General features: G+C 31.5%; 1 protein-coding gene across 1 annotated transcript; it reads left to right on the top strand.

Moving 5' to 3' along the window:
- The first annotated feature begins 8261 nt into the window (after positions 1-8261).
- LOC108336059 (peroxisomal adenine nucleotide carrier 1) lies at positions 8262-11878 on the top strand. Its single transcript, XM_017572364.2, has 5 exons — positions 8262-8701; positions 10137-10368; positions 10781-10927; positions 11056-11213; positions 11298-11878. The coding sequence occupies exons 1-5, from the start codon at positions 8559-8561 to the stop codon at positions 11560-11562; spliced, it is 945 nt and encodes a 314-aa protein (XP_017427853.1). The 5' UTR covers positions 8262-8558; the 3' UTR covers positions 11563-11878.
- Positions 11879-13986: the final 2108 nt, after the last annotated feature.

The raw sequence follows: 13986 nt of genomic DNA, 5'->3' as shown, positions 1-13986 counted from the left end.
ACTTCATACATCCAAACATAGCAACCATCATATATCATATTAATTCAGTCAATTCAACGAACGTTCATGCAATACAAGTAATCATACAAATTAAAGTAATAAGATTCCCTTACCTCGACATGTAGACGAACGCTCAAACGAATCAGAATAAAACTTCCCTCTACCATAGAGCTAACGTTCAACAATCACGTTGTTAGGAATACTGAACTACAGAGAAAGCCAGAAACACTCAGACTACTACCACCCACTCAAACGACCAGAACCAAAGAGTTGCATGCAAGACATAACCGAACGTACTAGAGAAAAAGGGACTCACCAGCTCAGAATCATAAACCAATCGGTTTAAACGAAAGCCCTTGACGCCAGAAGTGCTTCTACGGTGGCTGAATGGAAATCGGAGAAGAGAAAGGGTGAGATTTCTTAGAGAGAAGATGAAGGAGAAGTAGTGAGAAGGAGGAGAAAGTGAGATTTTTCAGAACTGGGAAGAAGGGTGCATGCAGAGAGTGTGACGTGAATTTTCTAAAACTCAAGTTTTCCTTACTACGTCAAAACGAGCGTCCGCTCATCTGCCAACACCTGCCTTCCACTATCTAATTTCCAGATCCTCTTCGCTTGACACCTGGCGTCCGTTCAGAGGGTTTTTGGATGCGTTTTAAATGGTTCTGACATAGTCAAAAACAATAAAAATAACAGTGAAATCGTTATAAGTTTTAAAAAATATAAACTTAAAAGATCTACACTTTTATTCCTTTGTTTATTAAAATAATTCTAAAATAAGAATGAACTTATTGGGATATTATTACATTGATTCTGATTTCTTTACAATGTATTTGAATAATATATTTTAATAAATTTAAAAAATTAAAATATATGATATTTGAATTATTTACAATTATTTTTTTAATTTATTAAATAATTTGTTTGGATTAAATACTTTTAATTTTTATTTTTTTAAAATTAAACTAATTAATTTATCTTTTAAGATAAAATTTTATTTAAAAATATTTAAATAACTGGACTCTATCATTTAAATATTTTATTCAAATAAATCAGATAAAAAAATTTAAAATTTTAAGTAAATAAACTACTTTCTAAATTATTTCATCCAAACACAGTAATATTGATAGTAAATGCATCTACACTTTTCTTAATTATGAAACTACATACATCTCCCCTCCTTTTGTACCAACTATACAAATATAAAAGAAATGGAAAGAAAATAAGTCATCATAGTTTTTTAATCAAATAGAGTGAAAGTGACGAATCCTAACTTGGCCATAAGACAGTATATATACAATGGGCCATGGTGTTCGATATAAGAGCGTTGCTCCTTCGACCACGGATGATCCATATACTTCCTCAAATTCTTTTATTTTCAAAATTATCTTTAGAAGTTAAAAATTTTATACTTTTATCACGAATTTTTAATTTATTTTTCAAACTCTAATTTTATCTCATTCATATTCTCTGAACGCCGCAGCTGCACTTCCACTCCCATGTCAACTCAATCTTCTTCTATCTAGTTGTACATAATTTGACAGATCCGTTAGTCATCATGTTATCGGTTGAGTATCTGAAAAAATATTGTAATATATTTTTTTATATCACTGGATATCAACGTATATACTTTATATTTTTTAATTTAAAAAAAATATAAACTTAGATTAGATTAAAAAAACTTAAGTTTAATTCAAATCAAATTATATAAAATATTAGTGCAAATAAATTTAACTTTTAGAAATTAAATTTAAATGAATTGCAACAAAATATAAATTCTAAAAATTTAATCTCTTACAAAATAAATTCAATTTTATAGGTCTAAATAAAAAAAATAGAAATATGTGAACACAATTTTAAATTATTCTTAAATGATTAATAGGTTTTCATTATTAATTTTATTTTCATCATTCAAATTTAAAAGATTAATCAACTAAAATTCAATAATAATTATTAGGTATAATCGAATACATGATAGTTTTATGTACTTCATCAACCAAAGATAATTAAAAATTCATATATGATGTTGATACAACTAAGTAGAAGAAGATTGGGTTGACATGGGATGAGATGCAACTGCTGCATTCAAAAAATATGAATGAAGTCAAATTAGAGTTTGAGAAATAAAATAAAAATTCGTGATATAAGTAAAAAAGGTTTTAACCTTTAACCTAAAGATAGTTTTAGAAATAAAAAGAATTTAAGAAGGTGTAGAAAGCATGCTCTAGTGGTGGAGGGAGCCAAGCTCAATACAGACATTTTGCTTTCTAAACCGCTAGTTTGAATCAAAGTTTAACTGGACCCTAGGAGAGGGTGAATACCAATGGGCCACTTTCCTGTAGCCCAAACATTTTGAAACAAAAGTGTTAAATTTGTTTGTTTTATATTAAATTTATGTTATTTAATATATATATATATATATATATATATATTTTTTCCTTTTTTTTTTAATTTTTCAAATGTATCTAAACAGTGTCCTCGTAGAAAAAACTGACAGAAAAATCTCGTAAGCTTTGTTGTTTTAATTAAAAAAATAGAGTAAATATTTGAATAAGTCCTCAAAGATAAATATGTTATATTTGACAAGAAATAACCTGAATACTAAGTAATTTTTTTTCAATAATATGAAAATTTTAGTTGGAGACATCTCAACCTAATTATCTTTTAAGAATTAATTTGGATATTTACTAAAAATATTCATTAAAAATATATTTAGAAAAAAAAAGTAGAATGTTAAATATGTTAAAATATGTGTATTTGTTTTTTATTTCTTTATATGCATATTTCTTTTTTAACTTATCTGTGTATGCTGAAACATTTATGTTCTCTTATAAGAATAATCAATATATTACAATAATTATTATATAGCTTTTATTACTTGATATAAAAATGAATTTTTCAATTTTTATCATAAGGAGAAATTTATTGGTAAGCACCTATAATCATTTTTTTCTTTTTATTCTTCTTGACAAAAAAATTATTTTCATTTTAATAATAGATTACTAAAATATTTAATTTTTGTTGAATTTAACTAATATATTTTATCGAGAAATAATTTTGTCAATAATAAAAATTATAAATTATTGAGAATTTTATTGTTAAATGTTATTGATGGTTAAGTATCAATAGAATATCTGTTAATAATAAAAATTTACATTATTAATAAATTTTACTAACGAACTTTGCTAATAGATCTATTATCAATAAAAATATTCCTCAATAATAAAATTTTCAAAATTCATTATAAAATTTTGATAAAAGAAAATCTGGTAAAATTATTTCTTTTAATATTTCTTATTTAATAGTGAACATAAAAGAGGATAGTAATAGAACTAATTTATCTCATTTATAAAGTTATTTTAGTTGAAGGAAACAAATTAATGATGTTGATTCACTTTAATTGTGGATTTGATATTTTTTTCCTTTAACATTCCATATTTGACCGTCAAATCTAAAGAAAAATGAAGAATTATAATGAAAAAATTTATGTGGGATGAAAACTTTATTTTACAAGCTGATTTTGTAAGATTGAATTAAACTTAAAAAGTTCACTTCTTAAAATTGTATTAGAGTTTCGGGTTAGAGTCTATCATATCAAAATTTGTTATGTTACAAGTATCATATTAACTAGAGATAAGATCAGTTTACACTATATAAATGAGTGCAAACCTTACCTTACAAACCGATTTTATAAGGTTGAATTTAACTTAAAATCCACTTCTTAACAAATATGAAATACTTTTACAAAGATAAGATATGTAAATCCTACATGAAAAGACACTTTGTGTGAGGACTAAATTAAATTATTCAAGTGGTTTCAATGAGAGATGATAAATGGATATTTTATTATTTCAGTTAAAAAGCTTATAAATAGAGTAAATTAATTATTAAAACTTAATTTTAAAAAAGTTGTCATATTTATGAAACACTTTTTCTTTGTCTTTTCTCTTTAGATTTTTGTAAGAGTAGTTCATTCTCACATATTTTAGTCAACTTTAAAGGTCCTGTTGGATAATAGAACAAGTATGTCTAATTATACATCATTTGTTTAGTAAGTTTTTCTTTGTATCTTTTTCTAGAATTGATTTCAAGGGAGATATTTCATACTTTGGGTAGGCTCTTTGCATGTGAGGGGGTAAAGTTGAATCTTTATTAGTCTATGTGTGTGATGGTAAGTTTAAATTGTTGATTAAAGTATTTTATGCACATGCTTAGTCCTCGAGTAGTGAGGTTGAAAGTTTAATCTCGATTAAGCTTTTAGTGTTCATGTTTAGTCTTATGTGTAAGAAATGTAGTATAACAATTTTTGAACAAATTTAGTACAATTTTGAGATTATGAAAAAGTTGCATTTATGAATAATAGTTGGACAAACAATTTGTCGCTGGGAAAAATTAATCTAATCGAAAGCATGTGCAATTTATTTTTAGACAAGTAATTTTCAATTGGACAAAATTCACTTAATTGAAAAGCTGCGAGATTTAGTTACTGAGCGAACATGTTTAGTTAAGTAAGCATAATGGTGATCAGACAAATTTATATATATGCTTAATTCACTGCATGAACAAATTAGTGGTAAAGTGAAATAATGTTTTCTAAACTTTGAAAAACATGTGTTTAAATGTTTATAAATTTTATCAACATATATAAGATTATAAATCTTGATTATTGGAGATATTATATTGTTTAGAAGTATGATGAATAATATATATATATATATATATATATATATATATATATATATATATATATATATATATATGCAAAATTCATCTTACTAAATTAATTACGCAAGGTTAAGTTAAATGTAAATTTTATTATTATTTGGAAGATGAGAAATCATAATAGATTTGAAGATCAAATTGTGTTTCCTTCTATTATTTGTCAAATTAAGGAGTTAGTGTGTATCATTGAAAGTAAATCTAAAGAGTAGGGTAGGATGATTTCATTTATGGATGTAATATGATAAGTTCAATCTACTAATTGACTTAGGGTGAATAATGATAGTACAACTAGGGGTTCTCCTAGTTGAGCTTCAGTGTTTGTGTTTTAAGAGGAAGTTGGGGGAATATGTGGGTAGTTTGTCTCTTTAGTGGTACAAACTTCTGTTTATGTTTAGTTTATGTGGGTCATTTATGCTTTGTAGCATGCTTGGAGGGAGAACTTTCAAAGGTTTTGGTTAAGAAGTGATTCTTCGGTAGTCTGTCATGGTTTTTTATATCAACGAGTGGTTCCTTAAAGTCTTAGAGGGAGATAACATCGACACTTGCATTTTTGTAAGTATATACAATTCAAAGTTTCTTATGTTTTTCATGAGGGAAATCATTGTGCTGATAAGTTAGCTATTTTAGCTTTGATTCATAGAAGATAATATAAGTGGTTTAATGTTTTACCTCCATATGTTTATTTAATTTTTTTTTTCATTATAGGTATAGTTTGCCTATGTTTCGTGAGATATAACTTTCATCATGTATTTGATGTTTTCTCCATGTATTCTTTACACAAAACCTCTGCATACAAGTTTTACCCTACATGATGTTAGATAAATTTCAACAAAAATCAACATGATAAGTAATTTAAACGAATATGAAAACAAAGTCTAGAATAAAGAAAATAAGTCAACAATATTTTTAACTTGATCATAAATCAAATTTAGGGGTGGCAATGCGAGTTGGTCTAGTTCGTTTAAGTCTAATCCTCTTTTGAAAAATGGGCTAAATGTCATGTCCTGCACTACATATGTCTAGGCTTGTAGGCTCATGGGTTGACCCACATTTTTTTATTGGTATAAATCACAAATTCAAATTTTCAAGACTTAGCCAACAACCACACAACCTCCATCTTCATTACATAGTCATCGCTAGAGCAACAACAATTCTCCCTATACCTCGTCGGGAGCAACCACATGCAATCAGAGTTTGCACCATGACGTAGATTGAAACAAATTTGTTCACCGCTGTCCACCGCACAACTTCACCAAAGTAGATTTTGTGACTCATGCAAAACATCGTTATTGCACCAGACCTTAATTGCACTGCGCGCGTCACTGCACCACTCGTTGTACCATATTGTGCTCTACCATGCAGATCAACCATCAACCAATACCAAAGCAACCTCTCCAAGCATCTCGCCTAAAACAACACCAGTCACCACAGATAAAAAAACGCTACAACATTGTCGATCGACGCTCAATGGAGTAGATTGCACCACTAGAAGGGTGGCGCCGTTGGCTAGGGACATAGTGTTGAGAGGAGCGTCGTCACTTCTGCCTAGGTCAATGAAGGGTATCCTCTTCCGTCATCGTTGAGCATCGTTGCTGCCTACCTGAGTTTTTTGGTTGTTTGGTGGATGGTTGAAACTAGGGATGGGAAAAATGAATTAAACCTCATTGAACTGTTAAAAAAATTGCACAGGACCAAAAAATAGTTCGCTCGAACTGAACTAAACTGAAAGTTATTTTAGATGAACTGAATTAAATTATTTTTTGTTCTAACAAACTTAACTGAACTAAGTTATTATTTAAAAGCCTTGAATAAAAAAAAATATTAGCTAAGTAGATCAGGAATATTTTCTTTACTCAAGAACATAGGTTCCTCCATAAATAGCAAAATTAAGAAGTTGAGATGATTCAGGTTGGGCCAAAGGTTGGGAAAAATGTCGAAATGGGTTGAGACTAAAATTAGGCCGAGTTCGATTGAGACGACCATAGTTGAAACCCGGCCGAGTCAGCCCCTACATAAAATTAACTGAATTAGTCTCGGAAGGCCACAAATGAAACCTTGTCGAGTTGGCCTAGATAAAAAATTGGCTAATTAAATGACAACGACCAAAACTTGGTTGAGTTTGTGACATCCGGGCACTGACGAGGGCGGGGAGTGACGCTGGTGCAAGAGGCATGGTGCAGGGGGCACAGACAAGGAGCGACTCCTGGCAGCTTCGGGTGGAAGGGGTACATGGACGAATCGAACATACACCGGAATGAGAGGGATCTGGAGATTGTGTAGGTATGAGACTATACAGTTGAAGGATAGCTTAAAAGGATTGATTTGGCTACTCATATCACCAAATGCATTTGCTTTTCGGTAGCCTAACTCATAAGAACTCCATAGTTAAGCGTGCTTAGCTTGGAGTAATTCTGGGATGAGTGACAGTCTTAACCAAAAACCAATCGAATTCAATCGAGTCAATCCCGACTGAAAATGGATCGAATTCGACCGAGTCGATCTCAACTAAAGTTTGGAGTCGATAATAACAAAACTAAACTAAAACTTTAAAAACTCTCAAAGAAGTAAAAAGTATGAAACAAATTAGTTTTAAGTTAATGAGTAGTTAAGTAAAGTGTAATTTTAGAGATTCACTTTTCTAAAACTTAACTATAAAATGGACCATACAAATTTTATTATAAGAATTGAATTTTTTTTTTCAATATAATGCAATTATTTGATATAATTCAGTTCAATTAATTTTCTACCCCTGTAACTATTGTTGATAGTTGTATTGTTGTTGGAGAAAAAACTGCTAAATCTTCTTTTGTTACCATAAGCTAGGTGGTGGTGTGGTGTGGTGTGTAGCAGGAGAAAAAGGAAAAAAGCTTATGTTGTACCATTTATTCACTATCATTATTCAGTAAATTAAAGTAAAGGATTTTAAAAACGGGTCAACAGATGACCCGTCTCGTCCCTTCTGGGCCCACACGGGCTACAAGTTATATGAGCCGGACTTCAATGGATCAACAAGCTTAAAACATCAGTCTGCCGCGTTTTTTCCAGCGGACCTGCAAGACGATCAGCTTGGCCCACCACCCTAATCAAATTACACAAGAGTTACTAAACCCATAAATAATCATTAAAGCAATAAGTAAAAATTAATATTCCTGCCAATTCCATTCCCAAGACTAAAATTATAATTAATTTCTTTTGATTCCTACCAAAAATAGAATTTGTTTGCTAGTCAGAAATATAATTAGAGAAGATATTATACTATTATAATAATCATACATTCCATAATACACTAACAATTTATTCAATCATTCACTAAAAATGAACCCTAATCCTATTTTAATTCCTTTTATTAAAAAAACAGTGTTACCATTATGTATCTGTATGCGTCACGGTAGTGTCTTTTTCACCCCGTATTTATCCACATGGGTCGGATATACACAGTGTGTCTTTTATTTGTTGAAAACACCGTTTAGTCAAGAAAGAAGCATGCACACAATAACGCGCTAGTTCTACACGGACTTACTTTGGTAGATAGCATGGTTCTATAACGTAACACAACGTAGCACGCCACTCACGTTTTTGTTCTGTCCATTGGTTTCGTGGAACCCTATAAAATGTTTTCACTACGTTAGGTGGTGTTGCCCTTCCACGACCTTCTCACCCTTCTTTATTAGTTCCTATAAACCATCTTTTCCTTTTCCATTTCCTCTTTATTTTCTCTCTGTAGCATCCATTTTTGTTCCCTGTCTTATACTAAATTTCTACATTATATATAATATTGTTGTTACTGTCATAAAATATACACATACCCTCTATTCTCCAACAACCTACCCAGGAGGAAGATGAACGTGGATCTGGAGTCATTAGCAGAGGCCACTTCTGGGGCCATAGGGTCACTCATCAGCACCACTATTCTCTACCCACTTGACACCTGCAAGACCAAGTACCAAGCCGATGCTCGTTCCCATGGTCGCACAAGATACAGGTTCTTTTATGCCTACCCTTTTTCTTTTTCTATTCTCTTCTTATTGTTAATTGAATTTCAACTTCTTCATGTTCCTGCTCACCCCTTCTTCATGGGGTGATCGTAAATGGTTTCTCTGCGTTCCCCCCAGAATTGGGTGTTCTGGATCGGGACTTTGTCTTGTAGTGTTGTGTTCGGGAGATGGTGATCAACGATGAAAGATGTAATTTCTTAGCTTGGGTTTATTTTGAAGACAAAACTTTTGATGCTGATCTTCAATTAGAATAGAAATTTCACCTTGGGAAATTTGCGTAGTAAAAGGTTCTATTAAATGTGAATAAACTCATGTTGAGGAGATGGTGATCAAAGACATGCGTAATTTCCCTGCCCTTTTCAAGTATTTGCTTTGGAGTCTGGGATAAATTATCGTTGATCTTGAAAGATGTATTCTTTTTAGCTTGGGGGTATTGTAATTCTAGTTTTCTCTGTCTGGTTGCGCTTCTCAATTCTTTGGGATGGACTTTCCAAGGTATCCGGATCACCCAACAATGATTATTTACTGTTTGAGATTTGAAGATTCTAGAATGTATAAACCCCTAAGTCGGATTAATTGGCCATTTTTGCTTACTGTTTTCAAAATTAGTATTGAATGAACGGAACGGAGGCACTGGTTGTCGGTGGCTGATTGACTAATCTCAGTCTCTGCGGTATTTGATGGGTAAGAGAAGCACAGAAAAGATAAAATACTATTGAAAAACTTATACCCTATTATAAGAGAAAACAGCAAGAAACCGAATAACACCTTTTGTGATTGAAAAATGCACTATGTTTGAAATATAAGGGGAGTCTCTTTATAGCAGCAGGAAGGAGCTAATAACAAACTTATATATCTGCAATAACTAACTAAAACGCCTATCTACAGCCAAACAAAAATAACAGAATCTAACCAGCTTGTGTTTCTTCATCTTTTAACTCCAATAAATAGCTTTCTGTTTTTTAAAATTTGTTTGTCTTTAATAACATCTGAAAGAGCTTGTCCCTTGAACTCATTTCTGATGTTTAAAACTTGTTCCCTGTGTATTGGACTAATTAGACCCTTTAGCTTTCAATTATGAATACTGGAAGTCTTATTCGAACCTATCAAGTCGTTTAGTCTGCTTAATAGTTTAATTTTTCATTTTGAGACTCTTACATTTTATCTTTCTTTAAAGGAATTAAACAGGGAACTGTTATGCATTCTTATTTTACAAATGATAAAACTATTCTGCATGTAGTGTATCAAATTGCATTTGCATCAAAGTATCATTTTGTAACATTGGAATTTCTTGGGTTGAGTGTGCAGGTTGAGTGGGGGGTTGATCTTAGCTCTTGGCCATTGTGTGTCAAAATTAGCCAAGAGAATGTATCTCTTGGGTATGTATACTTACTTTCATTCTAATTGTCTTTACATTTGCAGGAATCTCACTGATGTATTATTGGAGGCAATATCTAACGGTCAGGTGCTTTCACTTTACCAGGGCCTTGGAACAAAGAATCTTCAATCCTTCATTTCGCAGTTTGTCTACTTCTATGGATACAGTTATTTTAAAAGACTATATCTAGATAAAAGTGGTTATAAATCCATTGGAACGAAAGCAAACTTAGTTATCGCTGCTGCAGCTGGGGCTTGCACTGCCATTGCGACTCAGGTGAGGCAGCACTAGCTTTTCCTAGTTTAACTGTGTATTTAAAAATAAAAATCACTTCTATGGTTTTTGGAGCAGGACACTATAGTACCAAATTTTCATTATCTTCATGACAAAATTTTGATTGAAGTCTTTTATGGCTATGTCTTGTTGCTTGAGGCTATTTTTGATGATTCTTAGTTTGAACACGGAACAAGAATGAGAGAATGTAGTGCATCTCTGGAATAAAACATATTTGATCAAACTATACATAAAAATCTAATTAAGTTTTCAATGCTTAACCTACTACAATTGTTGGTTAATCATCCACAGTTAACTATGGACTGGCTAATAAATCATAGGTGTCTATTTTGTTACTATCTGCCTATATCAAACTTAATTTTATTACTAAGCATACCTCATTGATTACTTCTAGCCCCTGGACACAGCCTCCTCTAGGATGCAGACAAGTGCATTTGGAAAGTCTAAAGGGCTACTGAAAACCCTTACCGAAGGAACTTGGAGTGACGCATTTGATGGCCTCAGTATTTCCTTGCTGTTGACATCAAACCCTGCAATTCAGGTAGGTCAAGCTGCAGTTTGTGCCATCTGGAATTCTGTATCATGTTTGTATGCTTAATATATAAAGTATATTTGGCATGCTTGGTCAGAGACCAAAAGATTTTAATTTGAAACTACCTTGTGCTACAGTATACCGTGTTTGATCAGCTGAAACAGCGAGCACTGAAGAATAAACAAAGTAAAGCTGAAAAAGGATCATCTCCTGAATCCCTTTCTGCATTTATGGCCTTTCTTTTAGGTGCAATTTCAAAGAGCATTGCTACATGTCTTACATATCCAGCTATCAGGTATTTAGTTGTAACTTCCAACTGGTTTTTTATTTCTGGACTTAGTTTATAGGGGGCACTTCTAATATCTCTTTCTGCCTATAGGTGCAAAGTCATCATTCAAGCTGCTGACTCAGATGAAGCAAACTCCAAAAATAAGATAAAATCACAGAAAACAGTGTCTAGTGTTCTCTATGGAATATGGAAAAGGGAGGGGATAGTGGGATATTTTAAAGGATTGGAAGCTCAGATCTTAAAAACTGTTTTGAGCTCAGCACTGCTCTTAATGATCAAGGAGAAGATCTCAGCTACTACTTGGGTGCTTATCCTTGCACTTAAAAGGTACCTATTACTTCCAGCAAAAAGTTAAGAACTTGTAAGTTATGATAGCAGTTACCGGAGGAAGAAGCTTCAATTCCTTGTGGATAATGAATCTAGTTGGAGTGCAAAGAGTGCATTTTAGCAGATACATATACTCTTCAGAGTTGAGACAAGGTGGTTTTGGTGGCTTCTCTTTGTTCCACCTCCCTTGGTTAATTGATATAGAACAACTAGTTCAGGAATTTATGCAAAAGACTGATAGAGCAAAGCAAATTAGAAAGTCTGACAATAAACGGTGATTTTAGTTTTTTTCTTGGGTTGCATTTGTTGTTTCAAATAAAGGCTTGAATTACTTTGTTTTTGTAGTTGGTTCTTTTTAGGACATCACCGGGATTAACTCAAATGACTGAAAAATGTAAAACCAGAGTAATTGTGTCACGTTATTTTTAAACAATCCACAATCAGTTTTGTCCCAATAGATTTTTTTTAAAGAAATTCAAAACAAATTATTATTTTATATAGACTTGATGATGATGCATAATAATATGTATTAATATAAATTAGTTATTTTATTATGAAAACGTTAATTAATTATTCTTTGTGGGAAGTTAACTAATTCAATAATTGATGGAAAAATGCAATATGGATCGTAAAGTTAGTTTTCATTATTCTCCTTTACAAATTTTTCTAAATATAATTTATCAAATCTACCTTGAAATTTATCCTTCACACTTGTATGTAACATTCTAACTTTTTATACAAAGATATCCAAAATCCTAAATGATTATAAGATATTACACTGAACCAAGACTGTAAAAGATTTTTACTAAAGGAAAGAAACTAAATCTCAACATCCTACTCTATGTCTCAGTTTCATCTTTTTCTAGCACCTATTTACCAGGGACATTTTCTCCTAAGCTCACACCATTAAAGTGATCATTACAAAAGAGAAAACAAGCACACAGTGAGCTAAAGTATTAAAAGAGCATTCATACAGTTTAAAACCATAATATCACAATTATCATTTCAATCAAACAATACAGAAATAAGCATATCAACTTTCACATCAAGAAAAACCAAAATATATAAATAATCTCTAGACTTTGACCATCCGGATACATGTATTGGTGTCGAACCTGCACATGTGTGGTAACATTCTTCCATTTCAAACCACTTACAACAATACATTACACACAAGCATAACACAAGGATATTTTCCATGAAATTTCTTTCACCACATACTTAAACCAAATACACTTTCATCATCATCAGAATATCACATTAACAAGTATCATACATAACACCATATTTTATTAACCATAATCATATACAAATTCCACATCATTATAACTAATATGCATAAACTATTCCAACCCAAATCAACATTATAAAACATCATAAAACTTAAAGGAAAACTCAAAAGACAGATAATAACAAAATTGTAATAAAAAACTTAGAGAACACGAAACACCAAAGTAATAAAACGCCCTTGGTGCCCAGACCTTCCACTTAGCTCCAATACACAAAACTACCCATACCTGCAGAGGAGAAGTGTCGCTCAGTGTCCAATTTTACCACTCAACACCCAAAAGTCAAAGAGTTCACTGGCTTTTGTGATACTCAACGCCCAAAGTGGCGCTTAGTGTCCTGGAGGCCAGTGGCTCTTGGGTTTGATAGCGCTCAGCGCCACATAGGGTCGTTCAGCATTATACCAAATAACTTATTTTTTGATTTTGGTGCACCTTAGACCTATCCAAAAGATCAAATTGGTATCCTTGACACTAGAATTTATGCAAAAACATGGTTATGACTAAAATTGAGTACCTATTTTATCATGTGATAAAAAGCAAGATGCACTAGATCAACCTAACCACTCAAAAACTTATCTATTCAATTCTACATGTTATAAACCAGAAATCAACAAATTAAATGTCCAAACAAGTCATAATTGACTAAAAAACATACCTCAAACCTTTAGTTTAATCACAAAATAACTCCTTTAAATCTTCACCTGTCAAAACCCCAAAAATAGACCAAAAACTAGCCTAAAACTCAACCTTTTAACCATGTCAAGATACAACAACAAATTTTACTAATTATAACCTCAACTCATCATTTCAAGTGATCAAAACAAGTAATAATTAACCAACATTCTCACCAATACTCTTTCAATTCAGATCACACACATATAATTCAATTTCAAACAATTATACCACACACAACAAAATCTCAAACAAGTTCAATCTCTTAATTAAACTCAAGTTTGCCTTGCTTTTTCCAACACGTCTAGTTTTGACTATGTTTTTTCTTCTTTCTCTTTCATAATTGTTTGCCACAAAGATACCAATCCACAATGAAGGTAATATGATTCTCAAGAACATTACCCACATAAGTCTTTACATTTAATCAACAAAAATCATTCCTAAAAGAACTACTAAAAACTTTAGGAAGAAAAAAATGAAAAAAAATATAA

This window comes from Vigna angularis, chromosome 10 (genome assembly GCF_016808095.1).
Source record: "Vigna angularis cultivar LongXiaoDou No.4 chromosome 10, ASM1680809v1, whole genome shotgun sequence".
NCBI lineage: Eukaryota > Viridiplantae > Streptophyta > Magnoliopsida > Fabales > Fabaceae > Vigna > Vigna angularis.
The sequence above is the reverse complement of the archived record's forward strand: the minus strand, read 5'-3'. Positions and strand labels throughout refer to the sequence as shown.